Raw genomic sequence first — 18,119 nt, forward strand, 5'->3', positions numbered from 1 at the left:
TCCCAGCACCACCGGCGTGGGGCGGCCCCAGGGCCCGAGCAGCGACCGACCCCGCCTCCCGCTCTCCTTGCGCCGCGGTGGCCGGGCCCGCTGGAGCCCAGGGCACGGGGGCGGACGCCGGGGTGGGCGGAACCAGAGGACGTTTCTATCTGGCTGCTGCCCCGGCTGGGTCGAAGAGCCGGAGACACCAACCCCCGAGCCCTCGGCGCGGGGCACGCCGGGAGTTGTAGTTCCCTGACGGCGCGGGGCACGCCGGGAGTTATTGGCCGCAGGGGGCAGTGCTCCCGCTGTTCCGCCCAGCGCCCGGTCCCCTGCGCATGTGCGTGAGCTGCGGCGGGGCCAGACCTGTCCGCGCGAGCTGGGCCATGGCGGCGGCCGGCGCCGCGTCGGGCGGAGGGGCCGGGAGCTCCAAGGTGGCGCCCAGCGTGGAGTTCGATCACAGCTGCTCCGACAGCGTGGAGTACCTGACCCTCAACTTCGGGCCCTTCGAGACGGTGCATCGGTGGCGCCGCCTGCCGCCCTGCGACGAGTTCGTCGGGGCCAGGTGAGGCGATGAGGAGCCGCGCCAGCCTGGGGACGGGGTTACGTGGGTGGCCGGGGTGGGGCTGAGAGTGGGGAGAGCCGAGTGTGCGGGGCAGCGCTGGGGTGGGGGCCCGGCGGAGAGGGGGAGGGTCGGGGGGTGGGTGGGGGCCCGGCGGAGAGGGGGAGGGTCGGGGGGTGGGTGGGGGCCCGGCGGAGAGGGGGAGGGTCGGGGGGTGGGTGGGGGCCCGGCGGAGAGGGGGAGGGTCGGGGGGTGGGTGGGGGCCCGGCGGAGAGGGGGTGGGTCACGGGGTGGGTGGGGGCCCGGCGGAGAGGGGGAGGGTCGGGGGGTGGGTGGGGGCCCGGCGGAGAGGGGGTGGGTCACGGGGTGGGTGGTGGCCCGGCGGAGAGGGGGAGGGTCGGGGGGTGGGTGGGGGCCCGGCGGAGAGGGGGTGGGTCACGGGGTGGGTGGGGGCCCGGCGGAGAGGGGGTGGGTCACGGGGTGGGTGGGGGCCCGGCGGAGAGGGGGAGGGTCGGGGGGTGGGTGGTGGCCCGGCGGAGAGGGGGAGGGTCGGGGGGTGGGTGGGGGCCCGGCGGAGAGGGGGAGGGTCGGGGGGTGGGTGGGGGCCCGGCGGAGAGGGGGAGGGTCGGGGGGTGGGTGGGGGCCCGGCTGAGAGGGGGAGGGTCGGGGGGTGGGTGGTGGCCTGGCGGAGAGGGGATCATCGAGTGACTGGGTCACGGGGTGGGGGCAGGGCCAGGTCTCCCCTTGCGAGTGTCTGACGGACTCTCTCTCAGGCGCAGCAAACACACCGTGGTTGCCTATCGGGATGCCATCTACGTGTTTGGTGGTGACAACGGGTAAGTGCTACTTCCTTGGCTGGCCTGTGGTGGTGCCAGGCAGCTTCCCTGCTAGCCCTGCCTCTCGCTATGCCTGTTAATATTAGGGGTATGTTATGCAACCACCCAGGTTTAGATTTAGCATACTATGGTGTGGATATGCTATTTGTATTCATAGAATCATAGCCTGACCTTAAAATCCTCAAAGGAAGGAGACTCCATCACCTCCCTAGGTAACGCGTTCTAGTGCTTCACCACCATCCTAGTGAAAACGTTCTTCCTAATATCCAACCTAAACCAACCCCACTGCAACTTGAGACCATTACTCCTCATTCTGTCATCTGCTACCACTGAAAACAGTCTAGATCCATCCTCTTTGGAACCCCCTCTCAGGTAGTTGAAAGCAGCTATCAAATCCCCCCTCATTCTTCTCTTCTGCAGACTAAACATCCCCAGTTCCTTCAGCCTCTCCTCATAAGTCATGTGTTCCAGTCCCCTAATCATTTTTGTTGCCCTCCGCTGGATGTTTTCCAATTTTTCCACATCCTCCTTGTAGTGTGGGGCCCAAAACTGGACACAGTACTCCAGATGAGGCCTCTCCAGTGTTGAATAAAGGTGAACGATCACATCCCTCAATCTGCTGGCACTGCCCCTACTTATACATTTCAAAATGCCATTTGCCTTCTTGGCAAAAAGGGCACACTGTTGACTCATATCCAGCTTCTTGTCCACTGTAACCCCTAGGTCCTTTTCTGCAGAACTGCTGCCTAGCCATTCGGTCCCTCGTCTGTAGCGGTGCATGGGATTCTCCGTCTTAAGTGCAGGACTCTGCACTTGTCCTTGTTGAACCTTGAACAGATTTCTTTTGGTCCAATCCCCTAATTTGTCTAGGTGCCTCTGTATCCTATCGCTACCCTCCAGCATATCTACCTCTCCTTCCAGTTTAGTATCATCTGCAAACTTGCTGAGGGTGCAATCCACACTATCCTCCAGATCATTAATGAAGATAGTGAACAAAACCAGGACCAACCCTTGGGCCCTCCGCTTGATACCAGCTGCCAACTAGACATGGAGCCATTGATCACTACTTGTTGAGCCCGATGGTCTAGTCAGTTTTCTATCCACTTTATAGTCCATTCATCCAGCCCATACTTCTTTAGCTTGCTGGTAAAAATACTGTGGGAGACCATGTCAAAAGCTTTGCTAAAGTCAAGGAATAACATGTCCACTGCTTTCTCCTCATCCACAGAGCCAGTTATCTCATCATAGAAGGCAATTAGATTAGTCAGGCATGACCTTCCCTTGGTGAATCCATTCTGACTGTTCCTGATCACTTTCCTCTCCTCTAAGTGCTTCAGAATTGATTCCTTGAGGTCCTGCTCCATGATTTTTCCAGGGACTGAGGTGAGGCTGACTGGCCTGTAGTTCCCAGGATTCTCCTCCTTCCCTTTCTTTAAAAATGGGCACTACATTAGCCTTTTTCCAGTCATCCGGGACCTCCCCCGATTGCCATGAGTTTTCAAAGATAATGGCCAGTGGCTCTGCAATCACATCTGCCAATTCCTTTCGCACTCTCGGATGCAGCACATCCAGCCCCATGGACTTGTGTTCGTCCAGCTTTTCTAAATAGTCCCGAATCACTTCTTTCTCTACAGAGGGCTGGTCACCTCCTCCCCATGCTGTGCTGCCCAGTGCAGTAGTCCGGGAGCTGACCTTGTTCGTGAAGATAGAGGCAAAAAAGCTTTGAGTACATTAGCTTTTCCCGCATCCTCTGTCACTAGGTTGCCTCCCTCATTCAGTAAGGGGCACACCCTTTCCTTGACTTCCTTCTTGTTGCTAACATACCTGAAGAAACCCTTCTTGTTACTCTTAACAACTCCTGCTAGCTGCAACTCCAAGTGTGATTTGGCCTTTCTGATTGACAACCTATAACTCTATTGGTTGCCAGGGTTTGGCACTTGTGTGGTAATTCTACACCTGTGGCTGCTGTTTGACACTTGCATTATAGCAGCATACTAGTCAGCTCTTTATCATCACCATCCAGCTAGGGAACAGGAACCTTTCCTTTCAGTTGTAGACTGAAGTGGTTTGAGTATTGGCCTGCTAAATCCAGGGTTGTGAGTTCAATCCTTGAGGGGGGCCAAATTGGGGATTGGCCCTGCTTTGAGCAGGGGGTTGGACTAGATGACCTCCTGAGGTCCCTTCCAACCCTGGTATTCTATGATTCTAAGCCACTCTTATCCAGTCTTTTGTCACCTCAAGATTAGATTGTTGCAATATGTGGTGCACCTTAAACCAGTCAGATCCTAATGCCTGTGAGGAATGCAGGGGCGTGCTTATTGAGCAGGCCACCTCATTTGGAGTATGTGACGTCAGTGCTCTGGGCTCTTCACTGGTTGTCTGTTGGTCTCCTGATGGCGCTCAAGAGGTGATCATAACTTATAAAGTCTAGGTCAGCCTACCTGAGAGCGTGCCTCTCTCCCTGGGTCATATTGCTACAGCTAGGGTCAGCAGAGGTGCATGAGCTGGAGGCCTCTCATTAAAGAAGGGGCAGTGGCAAGTAGGGAATTCTCAGTGAAAAGTCTGAGACTCTTTTTTTTTCCCCCCATTGTTGGTCTGAAATAGGCTGAATTTAGTGATCTTTTGGGCACACTGCAAAATCTATCTGCTCTGCAGGGTTTTTGGAGAGAGCTGAAGGGTGTTTTCCCCACTGCTATGAAAGGGCAAGAAGGAGCTTGTAAGTGGCCTGCCGAGTTCCCGTTTAATTAATCATTTCAATACTGCTGAGATAGCTTTGTATTTATTATTATTGGTGTGCTAGGGTTTCTAGAGCCTTCAATAGATAGCTTTTAGTAATTTAAATAGAAATAACTTCATCGTATCAGGTGTTAAAGAATCCAGGCTTGCCAGGGCTGAGTAAGTCTGCTGTGAAAAGTGATACTTGTATGTTTGTTTAATGCTAGCTGGTAAGTCTGCTGTGAAAGGTGATATTAAAACACATACAAGTATCACTTTTCACAGCAGACTTACTAGCTAGCAATAAATAAATTACCATGATTTGGACATGTATATGTGTATATTTATTTGTTTTTCCTAGAGCTAATTAAGTGTTCTAGGAAAAAGTGTGAGAGTGGCCGCCAGCAAGAGTTGGTGGCCACACTCTGAAGCCACCAAAAAATTTGTCCTGAGAACTCCTCCTCTAGCATATAGTAATTATGTAGTGTCGCTGTGAGAAACAGCAATCAGGTCTCTAAATACTTTAGTGGCACATATCAGGCTTAGTCTTAGAGGAAATAAATTCTTATTTCTTACACTTAGAACAAATATAATCTAACATGGAATTGGAAGTGTTAGAGAAATACACAGCAACTGCTCATCTTACCCTGCCTATGTAAGCCTAGCTTGAGCTTATTCTTTATTACTCCTGCGGGAATTCTGCACCACTGTGCATGCACAGAATTCATGTCTCCTGCAGATTTCTTTGTTTCCCTGCAGAACAATTACTTCTGATGGGGAACTAAAGGGAAGCCATAAGAGTGGTCATGCACCCCTCCTGAACAGCGCAGGTGCATCGTTTTGGGCGCTCAGAGCAGCCAGCAGAGAGGTACATGACCAGAGGGATGTGGGGCTGGCAATGCCCCTGCCGGTGGCTCATACCCTGTACTGGGACTTCCTCTTCCCCTACAAGGAGCAGCCTGGGCCAGGTCAGACCCACCCCCAGAAACCTCCCTTGGCTGTACACCCCCACATTCTCTGCTTCCTGCTCCCATTGCTCCTAAGCTGTGGGGGAAGGGGGTCACTGTATGAGGAGCTGCTCCCCTGTCTGTCCAACCCCCGTTCATCTGCATCTCCCCATACCCAGACCCCTCCCTGCTGACCGTTACCCCCCTCACTCAGAATTCCCCCTGCTGAGCCCCTTGCAGCTGAACCCCCACCCACTGAGCCTCACTCCTTGAATTCGGAGCCCCCTTCCTGCCAAGTCCTCCCCTTCCTCCCTGCATCCAGACCATCACCACTGAGCCGCCACACTCAAACCCCCACCCCAAGGAGCCCCATGCATCTGGACCAACCTGACGAGCCCCCCACTCCTGGAGCTCCACCCCACTGAGCCCAGCCAGCTGCACCCAGAACCCTACTCTACCAAACCCCACTCCCGCAGCATCTGGACACCCCTGCTGAGTCCCCCCTGCTGAGCCCCATCCCATCCGGACCCCCACCAGGCCCTCTGTGCTGAGCCCCAACCACTTCACCTGGTTCTCCCTGAAGAGTCCCATTCCCCCTACATCCGGAAGTCTCTCACACCGAGCTGCCCGCACCCAGATTGTGCCACACAGAACCCTCTCGTCCCACACCTGGATCCCCCCACAGTAAACCCCTCAACTCTTGGATCCTGCTGGGCTGAGCCTGCCTGCCCCACATCTGTATCGGGGGCCAGGGCTGGGTGTGTGTGTGAGACTGTCCCTATCGCTTGCTATCTTGGTGCATCTGGTGTGGAGGGGCAGGAACCCGGGGTGTTTGTGGGGTCAGCCTGGCTCTTGTGGTGTATCAGGTTCAGGTGCAGCCTCACTGCTGAGTCCGTGTCCCAGGGTGGGCTGCAGGGTGATCTCCCACCTCTGTGCAGCCAGTGGCCTGTAACGTCCACTGCCATTCTGGAGCCTCCACATTTATTTATTGACAAATGAAATATGCAGAATTTTGCAAAATTTTAAAATATTGTGTGCTGAATTTTTATTTTTTGGCGCAGAATAATTTATAAACTCATGAGTAATTTATTTAAAGTTACACAAACATATTGTGCCATGACTTGTCTTTGTCTTACATCACCTCTAGGCACCAATCCTTACTGCTGAGTTACCGGGCTGACTTTGGAAATCCCACATTTTCTCTGACTCTCTCCCCTCCCAAGCCCACCATGTGTGGGGAGCTTCTGGGACTAGGGACACCACACTGCACTCTCCTGAGGTTCCCTCCTCCAAGGTCTACTACCCCTTCTTCACTCAACCCACCTCTCCAGGCAAGTCTAGTCAGACTTGTCTGACCCTCCGCCTCCCAGTTCCCTGTGACTTTCCTGTCATAATTCCCATATCCCTCTCTCAAAATCCACTCTCCAACTTCCTTGCTCACTTCCTGCGCAGAGGCTCCACCCGCTCTGGTAATGTTGCTACTGGTTCCTTCACACTGACAATGTGGTGGTTCTGTGACTTCCACTCTCCGTTCTTTCAGATACCCTGTCAGCGAAAGTGGGGTATTAGTTACCACTCTTATGGGGTTTGTTTGTTCTTCAAAGTGGATTGAAAATATAAGGTATTATGTCAGCTTTTGTGTTGAGAGAACAGAAAGCAGCACCACAGAGGGAGAAAAACATCTTCCCCTAATTTTTTTGTTACCGTCCTTCATGGTTATCAGGAGGGGTTGTCAGGAAAATTCTGCTTCTGGGCGCTGCTAAAAGAATTTTCTAGTAGTGCAAACTCCAGAGTTGAAATATTTTCTCTCCCTGAAGAGACAAGTTCAAATCTAAGTAAAGTTGACTCTGACCCTGATTTTTAAGGGAAAGAAATTGAGTTCTGTGTGGTTGTCTGAATATAGTCTCAGTAAATCTTAATATTGAAGCTCTCTTGTCTGTGGATTTAAGATAATAGCTGAACCCTTAAACTTAAAGTCTGGTGTGTGCATCGTCCTTAACATTAAGAGTTATGGTCTGTCCTGGTGCCATTGCACAAAATTTCCCTTCTCTACACTGTTGTGGCATCTTTGTATACCAATTGGCTGTTACCTTTCCCACCCCAGAATCTACTGCAGTTCACTGGTGCTTATGTATTGCACAGTTCCATGCAGAACAATGCAAAGTGTTTTCGATTGGAAGGTACTGTGTAAATGTAAAATATTACAGTATGTTGTTTCTGACCTGGGACACCCTAAGTCTGGAAGGCTGCTTTATCACTGATAAGGTAGCCCGGGTGGGGTGGGGGAGGAGGGCAGGACAAGGCCACATTGCTTATTGTAGCCACACTACAAATCAAAGCTGTTTGAATGAATATGGTGTACTTAGATTTCTAGAAAGCCTTTGATAAGGTCCCTCACCAAAGGCTCTTACGTAAATTGTCATGGGATAAGAGGGAAGATCCTTTCATGGATTGAGAACTGGTTAAAAGACAGGGAAGAAAGGGTAGGAATAAATGGTAAATTTTCAGAATAGAGAGGGGTAACTAGTGGTGTTCCCCAAGGGTCAGTGCTAGGACCAGTCCTATTCAACTTATTTATAAATGATCTGGAGAAGGGGGTAAACCGTGAGATGGCAAAGTTTGCAGATGATACCAAATTGCTCAAGATAGTTAAGACCAAAGCAGACTGTGAAGAACTTCAAAAAGATCTCACAAAACTAAATGATTGGGCAACAAAATGGCAAATGAAATTTAATGTGGGTAAATGTAAAATAACGCACATTGGAAAAAATAACCCCAACTATACATACAATATGATGGGGGCTAATTTAGCTACAACTAATCAGGAAAGAGATCTTGGAGTCATCGTGGATAGTTCTCTGAAGACGTCCACACAGTGTGCAGCAGCAGTCAAAAAAGCAAACAGGATGTTAGGAATCATTAACAAAGGGATCGAGAATAAGACGGAGAATATCTTATTGCCCTTAGATAAATCCATGGTATGCCCACATCTTGAACACTGCGTTCAGATGTGGTCCCCTCATCTCAAAAAAGATATACTGGCATTAGAAAAGGTTCAGAAAAGGGCAACTAAAATGATTAGGGGTTTGGAATGGGTCCCATATGAGGAGAGATTAAAGAGGCTAGGACTTTTCAGCTTGGAAAAGAGGAGGATATGATAGAGGATATGGGGTGGGGATATGATAGAGGTCTATAAAATCATGAGTGGTGTGGAGAAGGTGAATAAGGAAAAGTTATTTACTTGTTCCCATAATATAAGAACTAGGGGCCACCAAATGAAATTAATGGGTAGCAAGTTTAAAACAAATAAAAGGAAGTTCTTCACACAGTGCACAGTCAACCTGTGGAACTCCTTGCCTGAGGAGGTTGTTGAAGGCTAGGACTATAACAGGGTTTAAAAGAGAACCTCCATGAATTTATCTAGTTAAGTCCATTAATGGCTATTAGCCAGGATGGGTAAGGAATGGTGTCCCTAGCCTCTGTTTGTCAGAGGGTGGAGATAGATGGTAGGAGAGAGATCACTTGGCAGCCTTCTGTTGCTTGGGCCATCATCTGGAGTGGAGTGGCTGAGTGCTTGGAGTCTCCCTCCCCTGTGTTCTTGGGCGTCTTGGTGAGGAGGATATGGAACTTGGCGAGGAGGGCAGGCAGTTATACAATGGATGCAGCAGCAATCTGTGCTCTTGTTGCCTTTCCTGCAGCTCCACCAGACGTCTGATCATGTCCCTTTGCTCCCCCATTAGCCTCAATATCGCCTCCTGCGTGATCAGATCACACTCACTGATTGCTTTCTTGGACTATGCCACCGAATGCCTCCAGGCATTCAACTGTGCCCTATCAGTGCGGGAGGAATGCATGAGCTCAGAAAACATGTCATTGCGAGTGCGGTTTTTTTTCTGACTTCTAATCTGCGATAACCTCAGGGATGGAGATGATACGGGGAGCCTAGGAACATTTGCACCTGCAGGGGGGATAAAAAGGGAGAGTAAAATTTAAGAGGATACATTTCTGAGAACAAAAGGGAGACTCACAGTGAATCAAGCAATTCACAGCAGACAGCACATGTGCTTTAGATACAAGGTCGCATTTTGCCTTTTATTTTGAGAGTCTGCTGGTATGGTGACACATCACACACAGCTGGGCAACAGAATTCCGTTTCCAGGCAGCCATGGTAAGCCAAAGGATACACAGGGTTGGCTTCTTCTGCCTTCATAACATGTGGTAATGGTTTCAAACTGCAGTGCCCTCCTTTCTCATAGCAAGCAATGCTGGTTGAGTTTGCCATTTAAAAGGAGGGGCTGTAGTTTTGGGGTGGATGTGCAGCACACCCCTCCCCTCCCGCACCCCACTGGGTGGCTATTCTCTGGGATGATCCCTTTTAGTCAAGCACAAACAGCCCAGCATGCACAGGGTCCTTTTATTGTTCCCTTACAAAAATTCCCCTATTTCAACCAGGTGGCCATGAATGATATCACTCTCCTGAGGCTGACACAGAAAGATAAAGACCGAATGGTGCATGAATGTGACCAAAACCCAGGAACATTCGCTGCCATGCTTTCTGCTGCAATGATTCCAGACTACTTGCTACTAGTTTGGCATGGTAAAGTGTTCTACCGTGGAGGACAAAATAAGGCAGCCCTCCCCAGAAACCTTCTACAAAGGCTTTCAGAGTATCTCCGGGAGAGCTTCATGGAGATGTCCCTGGAGGATTCCTGCTCCATCCCCAGACATGTGAATAGACTTTTCCAGTAGCTGTACTGGCTGCAAACGCATCCCAATTCTTCAGGGCAAATCAAACATTAAACACAATTGCTTTTAACCCCTGTAGTGTAGTTACAAATGTGCACTCACCAGAGGTGCCTTCTCCGGCTTCAGGGTCGGGGAACTCGCCTTGGGAGGGTATTGGCTCCAGGGTGATGAAAAGGTCCTGGCTGCTGGGGAGAACAGATTCTCTGCTTGCCTGCTGCTCATTCTCCTCTTCTTTCTCTTCCTCATCCACAAACTCCTCCTCAGTGTTGCATGAGACTCCCCCCTTGCAGGTGTTCATGGATAGTGATGGGGTAGTGGTAGGGTCCCCCACTAGAATGGTGTTAGCCGATGGCCAAGGGTGTTTGGTGAGGTGCCAGCTATGCCCGTTTTATACCATCCGTGACTTTAACCGCTAGGACGCACTGTCCCTTCGCGGCGGGCAGCCCAGGCTAAGCTGACGGATGCCCCAAGGTCCTAAACACCCGTGACTTTAACTGCTAGAGCTCAGAGCTCCTTCGCAGTGGGCAGTCAGGATTGACTGACAGGTGCCCCAAGAGTTTGCCCCGTGGAGGCGGCACAACTCAACGCTAGGCTCTTAGTACTCTCACCTAATGGCCAGGCTTTATAGCCAAAACGGCTGAGGTTCTTTAATTGTGTTGGCTGCTTTACAGTAAACCAGAGAAACAAGTCAGGCTTATGCACAAATGGTTACCAAAATTTATTAAACTAGATTCTAATCATGTGGTTACAAAATTGCTAGTGCCTACTTATTTAAATGTAGAGATGTTACACACACAAACAAGTTACAAAACTGAAGCCACAATCCCAAAGAGAAAAAACAAAGTATAGAGCTCTATTTCAAAATATGTGTACACTAAAGATAGGAGATCAGGTGTGTGTGCTTCTTACCCTCCTTGCGTCTCTCGATTCCAGCGGTGCCAAGCCAGGATTGGTCACTCAATTCCGCGGAAAGACGAATAAGGGACAAGGCTTAGGGACCCTCTTAGCTGCAGAAGCCTTGGGAGGCTGTCACTTATCTGACCAGCAGATAGATAGTGAAAAGCACGCAAAAATCATGGTGCTGTAGGTCCCATACTGGCCTGCGTTGTGCAGGAGGTCGGACTAGATGATCATAATGGTCCCTTCTGACCTTAGTATCTATGAATCTATGAATCTCTGTACTCCTTTATTCTCTTTCTCCTTTCTTATGCCAAATTGGGGCTGGTCTGTCTGGGCGATGCCAGCTCTCGCAAGAGTAGTTTACACTTGCAAGGGAGAGAAACAACAAGTTTCAACTACTGGACATTCCTTTTATTAGAGTAAATATTTTCCCACCTAGGATGTTGGGGTGTGTGCATCACGCTATTTAGTAGGGGCTAAGAGCCATGTCTGTCACAGCTTCTCTGTCTGCTGTGAGCCTAATTGTTGTATATGTTCCCAGAGGCACATTGTAGCAGCACACCTGTGCTTCTCACAGCTTCAAAGGCTGTGCTGGAATTGATGTTAAGTGCCCTGTTGTTTTGGCTCCCTTGTGTTCCCAGCAGTGCTGGTCTGAGAGGGGGGGGCTGGCTGTCTGGCTACAAATGGCATGCAGCTGATCATAGAAGCGGCATGAGTGGGGCTCTGACCCAGAGCAACCATTTGCCTCCTTTGTCTTTTCATAGCCTTGCCTCAGCTCCTTAACTTTCACGCGGCACTGCTGTGTGTCCCTGGTGTAGCGTTTCTCCACCACACCCTGTGCGATTTTGGCATATATATCGGAGTTCTGTCTGCACAGATTCTTCTCCCCATACAGCAATCAGATCCAGTGTCTCCCATTCGCTCCATGCTGGAGCTCGTTTTTGATTCTGGGACTGCATGGTCACCTGTGCTGCTGAGCTTGCCACGCTGACCAAACAGGAAATGAAATTCAAAAGTTCCCGGGGCTTTTCCTGTGTATCAGGCTAGTGCATCAGAGTTGAAAAGTGCTGTCCAGAGCGGTCACATTGGAGCACTCTGGGATTGCTTTAGGAGGACAATTCCGTCGAATTGCAGAACGCTACGTCTTTTGCAGTACCCCAAATTGGATCCAGCAAGATCGATTTTAGCACTTGATTTTAAGAGCGCAGCAGTTGATTTTAAGAACCCTTTTAGGTCGACGGAACGGGGTTGTTTTTTAGCCACATTGCTTATAAAATCAACCTAATGTGGCTAAATTCGACCTAATCTCATAGTGTAGACCAGGGGTGTAGCAGTATCCACACGAGATGTTACTACGCAGCAAGCTAGCATGCTGTAGAGTGACACTCTGGCTTGCCATGCAGTAACGTACCATGTAGACAAGTGTTAAGGTTGCATAGTTGAGCACTCAGAAGTCAGAAACTATAGAAGGTAAACTTGAGCATGCAGCCCTAACTACTGGGAGAGCAATAAAGAGGTGCACAGACAATCCAGGAAGTTTTTGGAAAGGGTAGGGGACAATTTCCTGGTGCAAGTGCTGGAGGAACCAACTAGGGGCAGAGCTCTTCTTGACCTGCTGCTCACAAACTGGGAAGAATGAGTAGGGGAAGCTAAAGTGGATGGGAACCTGGGAGGCAGTGACCATGAGATGGTCGAGTTCAGGATCCTGACACAGGGAAGAAAGGAGAGCAGCACAATACGGTCCCGAACCACTTCTTTCTCCACAGAGGGCTGGTCACCTCCTCCCCATGCTGTGCTGCCCAGTGCAGTCGTCTGGGAGCTGACCTTGTTTGTGAAGAGAGAGGCAAAAAAGTACATTAGCTTTTTCCACATCCTCTGTCACTAGGTTGCCTCCCTCATTCAGTAAGGGGCCCACACTTTCCTTGACTTTCTTCTTGTTGCTAACTTAGAATCATAGAATATCAGGGTTGGAAGGGACCTCAGGAGGTCATCTAGTCCAACCCCCTGCTCAAAAGCAGGACCCATCCCCAATTAAATCATCCCAGCCAGGGCTTTGTCAAGCCTGACCTTAAAAACTTCTAAGGAAGGAGATTCCACCACCTCCCTAGGCAACGCATTCCAGTGTTTCACCACCCTCCTAGTGAAAAAGTTTTTCCTAATATCCAACCTAAACCTCCCCCACTGCAACTTGAGACCATTACTCCTTGTCCTGTCCTCATCTACCACTGAGAATAGTCTAGAACCATCCTCTCTGGAACCACCTCTCAGGTAGTTGAAAGCAGCTATCAAATCCCCCCTCATTCTTCTCTTCTGCAGGCTAAACAATCCCAGCTCCCTCAGCCTCTCCTCATAACTCATGTGTTCCAGACCCCTAATCATTTTTGTTGCCCTGAAGAAACCCTTCTTGCTACTCTTAACATCTCTTGCTAGCTGCAACTCCAGGTGTGATTTGGCCTTCCTGATTTCACTCCTGCATGCCTGAGCAATATTTTTATACTCCTCCCTGATCATTTGTCCAGTCTTCCACTTCTTGTAAGCTTCTTTTTTGTATTTAAGATCAGCAAGGATTTTACTGTTAAGCCAAGCTGGTCGCCTGCCATATTTACTATTCTTTCTACACAGCGGGATGGTTTGTCCCTGTAACCTCAATAAGCATTCTTTAAAATACAGCCAGCTCTCCTGGACTCCTTTCCCCCTCATGTTATTCTCCCAGGGGATCCTGCCCATCAGTTCCCTGAGGGAGTCAAAGTCTGCTTTTCTGAAGTCCAGGGACCGTATTCTGCTGCTCTCCTTTCTTCCCTGTATCAGGATTCTGAACTTGACCATCTCATGGTCACTGCCTCCCAGGTTCCCATCCACTTTAGCTTCTCCTACTCATTCTTCCCAGTTTGTAAGCAGCAGGTCAAGAAGAGCTCTGCCCCTAGTTAGTTCCTCCAGCACTTGCACCAGGAAATTGTCCTCTACCCTTTCCAAAGACTTCCTGGATTGTCTGTGTACCGCTATATCGCTCTCCCAGCAGTTATCAGGGTGATTTAAGTCTCCCATGAGAACCAGGGCCTGCGATCTAGTAACTTCCGTGAGTTGCCGGAAGAAAGCCTCGTCCACCTCATCCCCCTGGTCCAGTGGTCTATAGCAGACTCCCACCACGACATCACCGTTTTTGCTCACACTTCTAAACTTAATCGCAAAAAGAAAAGGAGTACTTGTGGCACCTTAGAGACTAACCAATTTATTTGAGCATGAGCTTTCGTGAGCTACAGCTCACTTCATCAGATGCATGCCGTGGAAATTGCATGCATCCGATGAAGTGAGCTGTAGCTCACGAAAGCTCATGCTCAAATAAATTGGTTAGTCTCTAAGGTGCCACAAGTACTCCTTTTCTTTTTGCGAATACAGACTAACACGGCTGTTACTCTGAAACCTAAACTTAATCCAGAGACTAATCCGGAGCTCTGAGCAGTCATACTGCTCGCTTACATACAATGCAACTCCCCCACCTTTTCTGCCCTGCCTGTCCTTCCTGAACAGTTTATATCCATCCATGACAGTACTCCAGTCATGTGAGTTATCCCACCAAGTCTCTGTTATTCCAATCACATCATAATTCCTTGACTGTGCCAGGACTTCTAGTTCTCCCTGCTTGTTTCCCAGGCTTCTTGCATTTGTGTATAGGCACTTGAGATAAATCGCTGATCGTCCCTCTTTCTCAGTATGAGGCAGGAGCTCTCCCCTCTCGCGCGCGCCTGCTCATGTTTCCTCCCGGTATCCCACGTCCCCACACACTCAACTTCATCTCTTTCTCCTTTGTTTTGTTTTGTTTTTTTTAACTTTTGAATATTTCCTTCTGTTCTGAAAAGTATTCTGATATGGATTTTCGTATTCTTCCTGATTTTGTGTGTCAAATCTTTAAACTGTTCTCTGCTAACAGCTTGAAATGTGTATGTGGTGGGCATGAGATCCATCAATACCTTCAGGTGTGCAGGCACTTCAGAGCTTGCATGCGTGCCTGTTTATTGTGTGTATCTTGTAGGTTGGGGTGGGGAATCTTTTTTTCCGTTAGAGGCCATTGACCCACATTAAAAATCAGTCATGGGCCACACACAGCCCCGCGGGGGGCTTCCCCTAGGCTCTGGAGGCGGGCCAGAAATGCAGGGTTCTGGAAGGGGCTCTGGGCTGGGGCAGAAGGTTGGGATGTAGGAGTGGGTGAGGGCTCTGGCTGGCATTGCGGGCTCTGGGGTGGGGCTGGGGATGAGGGGTTTGGAGTGCAGGAGGGGCTGAGGGTTGGGGTGTGGGAGGAATGTTCGTGGTGCAGCCTCCGGGAGGGAGTTTGGGTGTGGGAGGGGGCTCAGAGCTGGGGAAGGAGGTTTGGGGGGTGGCTCCTGGTCTGCGGTGCAGCAGGGTTAAGGCAAACTCCCTGCCTGCCCTGGCTCCAAGCTGCTTCTGCAAGTGGCTGGCATCTCCAGCCCCTAGGTGGAGCGGTCAGGGGGTTCTGGATAGCGCATGTTGCCTGCACCCGCAGGTGCCACCCATGCAGCTTCCAGAGCAGCTGGAGAGCTGGCGCTGGGGTCGGGGGCAGTGTGTGCAGCTTCCCTGATTGCCCCAGCTCCTAGGGGTCACAGGGACATGCTGGTCTTTTCCGGGAGCTGCCTGGAGCTGATTGCACTTTTTATGGCCTGGCGACCCAAGTTTCCCCCTGCAGTGGGGTGTGCTGGCGCTCCCAGCTCCAGCCCTGCATGGGGTGGGAGGACGCTGAGGCTTGGGGTTTCTGGCTTGCTACGGGCCGGATGAAATGAAGCAGCGGGCTGGATTCGGCCTGCGGGCCATAGGTTCCCCACCCCTGTTCTAGACTAATATATAACCTTACTTCAACAGGCAGCTTTGCATATACACACAGACTTGTGTATTATTTTTGACAGGTTTCAGAGTAGCAGCCGTGTTAGTCTGTATTTGCAAAAAGAAAAGGAGTACTTGTGGCACCTCCGAGACTAACACATTTATTTGAGCATAAGCTTTCTTGAGCTACAGCTCACTTAATCGGATGCATTCCTGAGCATAAGCTTTCGTGAGCTACAGCTCACTTCATTGTTAGTCTCTAATGTATTATTGTAATACATATATCTCATGCTATGTATTGTATTTTCCTAATAAAACAAGTTATGTTTTATATATTTGAATGATACAAAAATAGGATGAAAATAAAAAGAATACTTTTTGTAAAACCCAGGAATTTTTTTGGTAAAAATCAATTTAAACTGAAAAGAAAGGGGCTTAACTATGTACCTAGTCTTCAGTATATAGTAGATGTTTTGCTAAGTTTCTGAAAGGGACGGGAAGTAAATCGAAAGGTTTCCTGAGTGCATGTGTAGTTGAAACACTGAAATATTAAACTACAGAGGTAAACGTGGATGTGCTGTACACGCGTACAAAACTAGTTCCCTAGCGAGCTGCCTAGGCCCCTGAATAGCTCCAGACTGGCCTCTCTCTAAATATTTCATCGAATCTTTGCTTAGTTTTGATTTCCATCATCCTCTTCCTTCTTTTCTGGCCTTACTGGCCTATGGTATTGAACATAGGTGGCTGGGAGCCAGAAGATCATGAGTTCTGTTCCCACCTCTTCCCCGATTGGCCTTAATTCTCTTCACTTCTCCACATTTTACAGGTTGGGTAAATGAAACACAGAGGTTGCTTGCACAGGAACACCTAATAAGAATAGGAATTATTTAATGAGTTAATTTGCATGATTGCAACTAACTTGCTTGTAGCTGTAAACTGTAGCTTTAAAAAACTTTGTGGATTTAGAGCTTGTGCAGTGCTGGCAAATGAATCCCTCTTTTCATCCCAGGCAGTAACAGGACAAGCTTACCCCACACTGCCCTGCCTCAGGCATTTCTTGTCCTCTCTACTGAGTCTGCAATTAGTGCAAAGCTTGTTGATGCGGGAGCTGGAACTGAGACCTGCCAAACTCATCTTGTACAGGAGCCACCAAAGCGCTATTAGATGGGAACAGTGTATAATAAGAATGGCCATATTGGGTCATTTTTGTTGCCCTTTTCTGAAACTTTTCCAATTCCAGTATATCTTTTTTGAGATGGGGCGACCACATCTGCATGCAGTATTCAAGATCTGGGTGTACCATGGATTTATTTATATGATATGATATTTTCTGTCTTATCTGTCCCTTTTTTAATGATTCCCAACATTGTTAGCTTTTTTGACTGCTGCTGCACATTGAGTGGATGTTTTCAGAGAACTATCCATGATGACGCCAAGATCTCTTTCTTGAGTGGTAACAGCTAATTTAGACCCCATCATTTTATACGTATAGTTGGGATTATTTTTTCTAATGTGCATTACATTGCATTTATCAATATTGAATTTCATATATCATTTTGTTGCCCAGTCACCCAGTTTTGTGAGATCCCTTTGTAGCGCTTCACAGTCTGTTTTGGACTTAACTATCTTGAGTAGTTTTGTATCATCTGCAAATGTTGCCACTTCAGTGTTTACCCTTTTTTCCAGATCATTTATGAATATATTGAATAGTACTGGTCCCAATATAGACCCCTGGGGGACCCCACTATTTACCTCTCTCCATTCTGAGAACTGACCATTTATTCCTACCTTTTGTTTCCTATCTTTTAACCAGTTATCGATTCATTGGAAGACCTTCCCTCTTATCCCATGACAGCTTACTTTGCTTAAGAGACTTTGGTGAGGGACCTTGTCAAAGGCTGTCTGAAAATCTAAGTACACTGTATTCACTGGATCACCCTTGTCCACATGCTTGTTGACCCCCTGAAAGAATTCTAGTAGATTGGTGAGGCATGACTTCCCTTTACAAAAACCATGTTAACTCTTCCCCAACAAATAATCTTCATCTATGTGTCTGACAATTGTTTTTTTACCATAGTTGCAACCAGTTTGCCCGGTACTGAAGTCAGGTTTACTGGCCTGTAATTGCTAGGATCTCTTCTGGAGCCCTTTTTAAAAATTGGAGTCGCATTAGCTATATCCTCCAGTCATTTGGCACAGAAGCTGGTTTAAATGATAGGTTACAAGCCACAGTTAGTAGCTCTGCAATTTCACATTTGAGTTTCTTCAGAACTCTGGGGTGAATACCATCTGGTCCTGGTGACTTATTACTGTTTAGTTTATCAATTTCCAACACCTCCTCTACTGACACCTCAATCTAGGACAGATCCTCAGATTTGTCCCCTTCATTTGATTCCACACTTTCTTTCACATATAGTGCTGCTCCTCCACCAGCACGCCTGTTCTGTCCTTCCGATAGATTTTGTTCCCTGGTATTACTGTGTCCCATTGATTGTGTTCATTCCACCAAGTTTCTGTGATGCCGATTATATCAATATCCTCATTTAATACAAGGCACTCTAATTCACCCATCTTATTATTTAGACGTCTAGCATTTGTATA

The 18,119-nt window shown here is 48.9% G+C and overlaps 1 protein-coding gene across 8 annotated transcripts in view; it reads left to right on the forward strand.

Annotated features, from left to right (window-relative positions):
- Positions 1 to 310: 310 nt before the first annotated feature.
- Positions 311 to 18,119, forward strand: part of LZTR1 (leucine zipper like post translational regulator 1) — a 298,691-nt gene continuing 280,882 nt past the window's right edge. For 5 of the 8 annotated variants that reach the window (XM_073319623.1, XM_073319627.1, XM_078849769.1 and 2 more), the window contains exons 1-2: positions 311 to 544; positions 1,315 to 1,377. In XM_073319623.1, coding sequence (XP_073175724.1) covers positions 318 to 544; positions 1,315 to 1,377 — 290 coding nt within the window. In that variant the 5' untranslated portion in view covers positions 311 to 317. The other 3 variants (XM_078849770.1, XM_078849767.1, XM_078849771.1) reach the window with 3 other exon arrangements.

Source organism: Lepidochelys kempii, chromosome 21 (assembly GCF_965140285.1).
Source record: "Lepidochelys kempii isolate rLepKem1 chromosome 21, rLepKem1.hap1, whole genome shotgun sequence".
Lineage (NCBI taxonomy): Eukaryota > Metazoa > Chordata > Testudines > Cheloniidae > Lepidochelys > Lepidochelys kempii.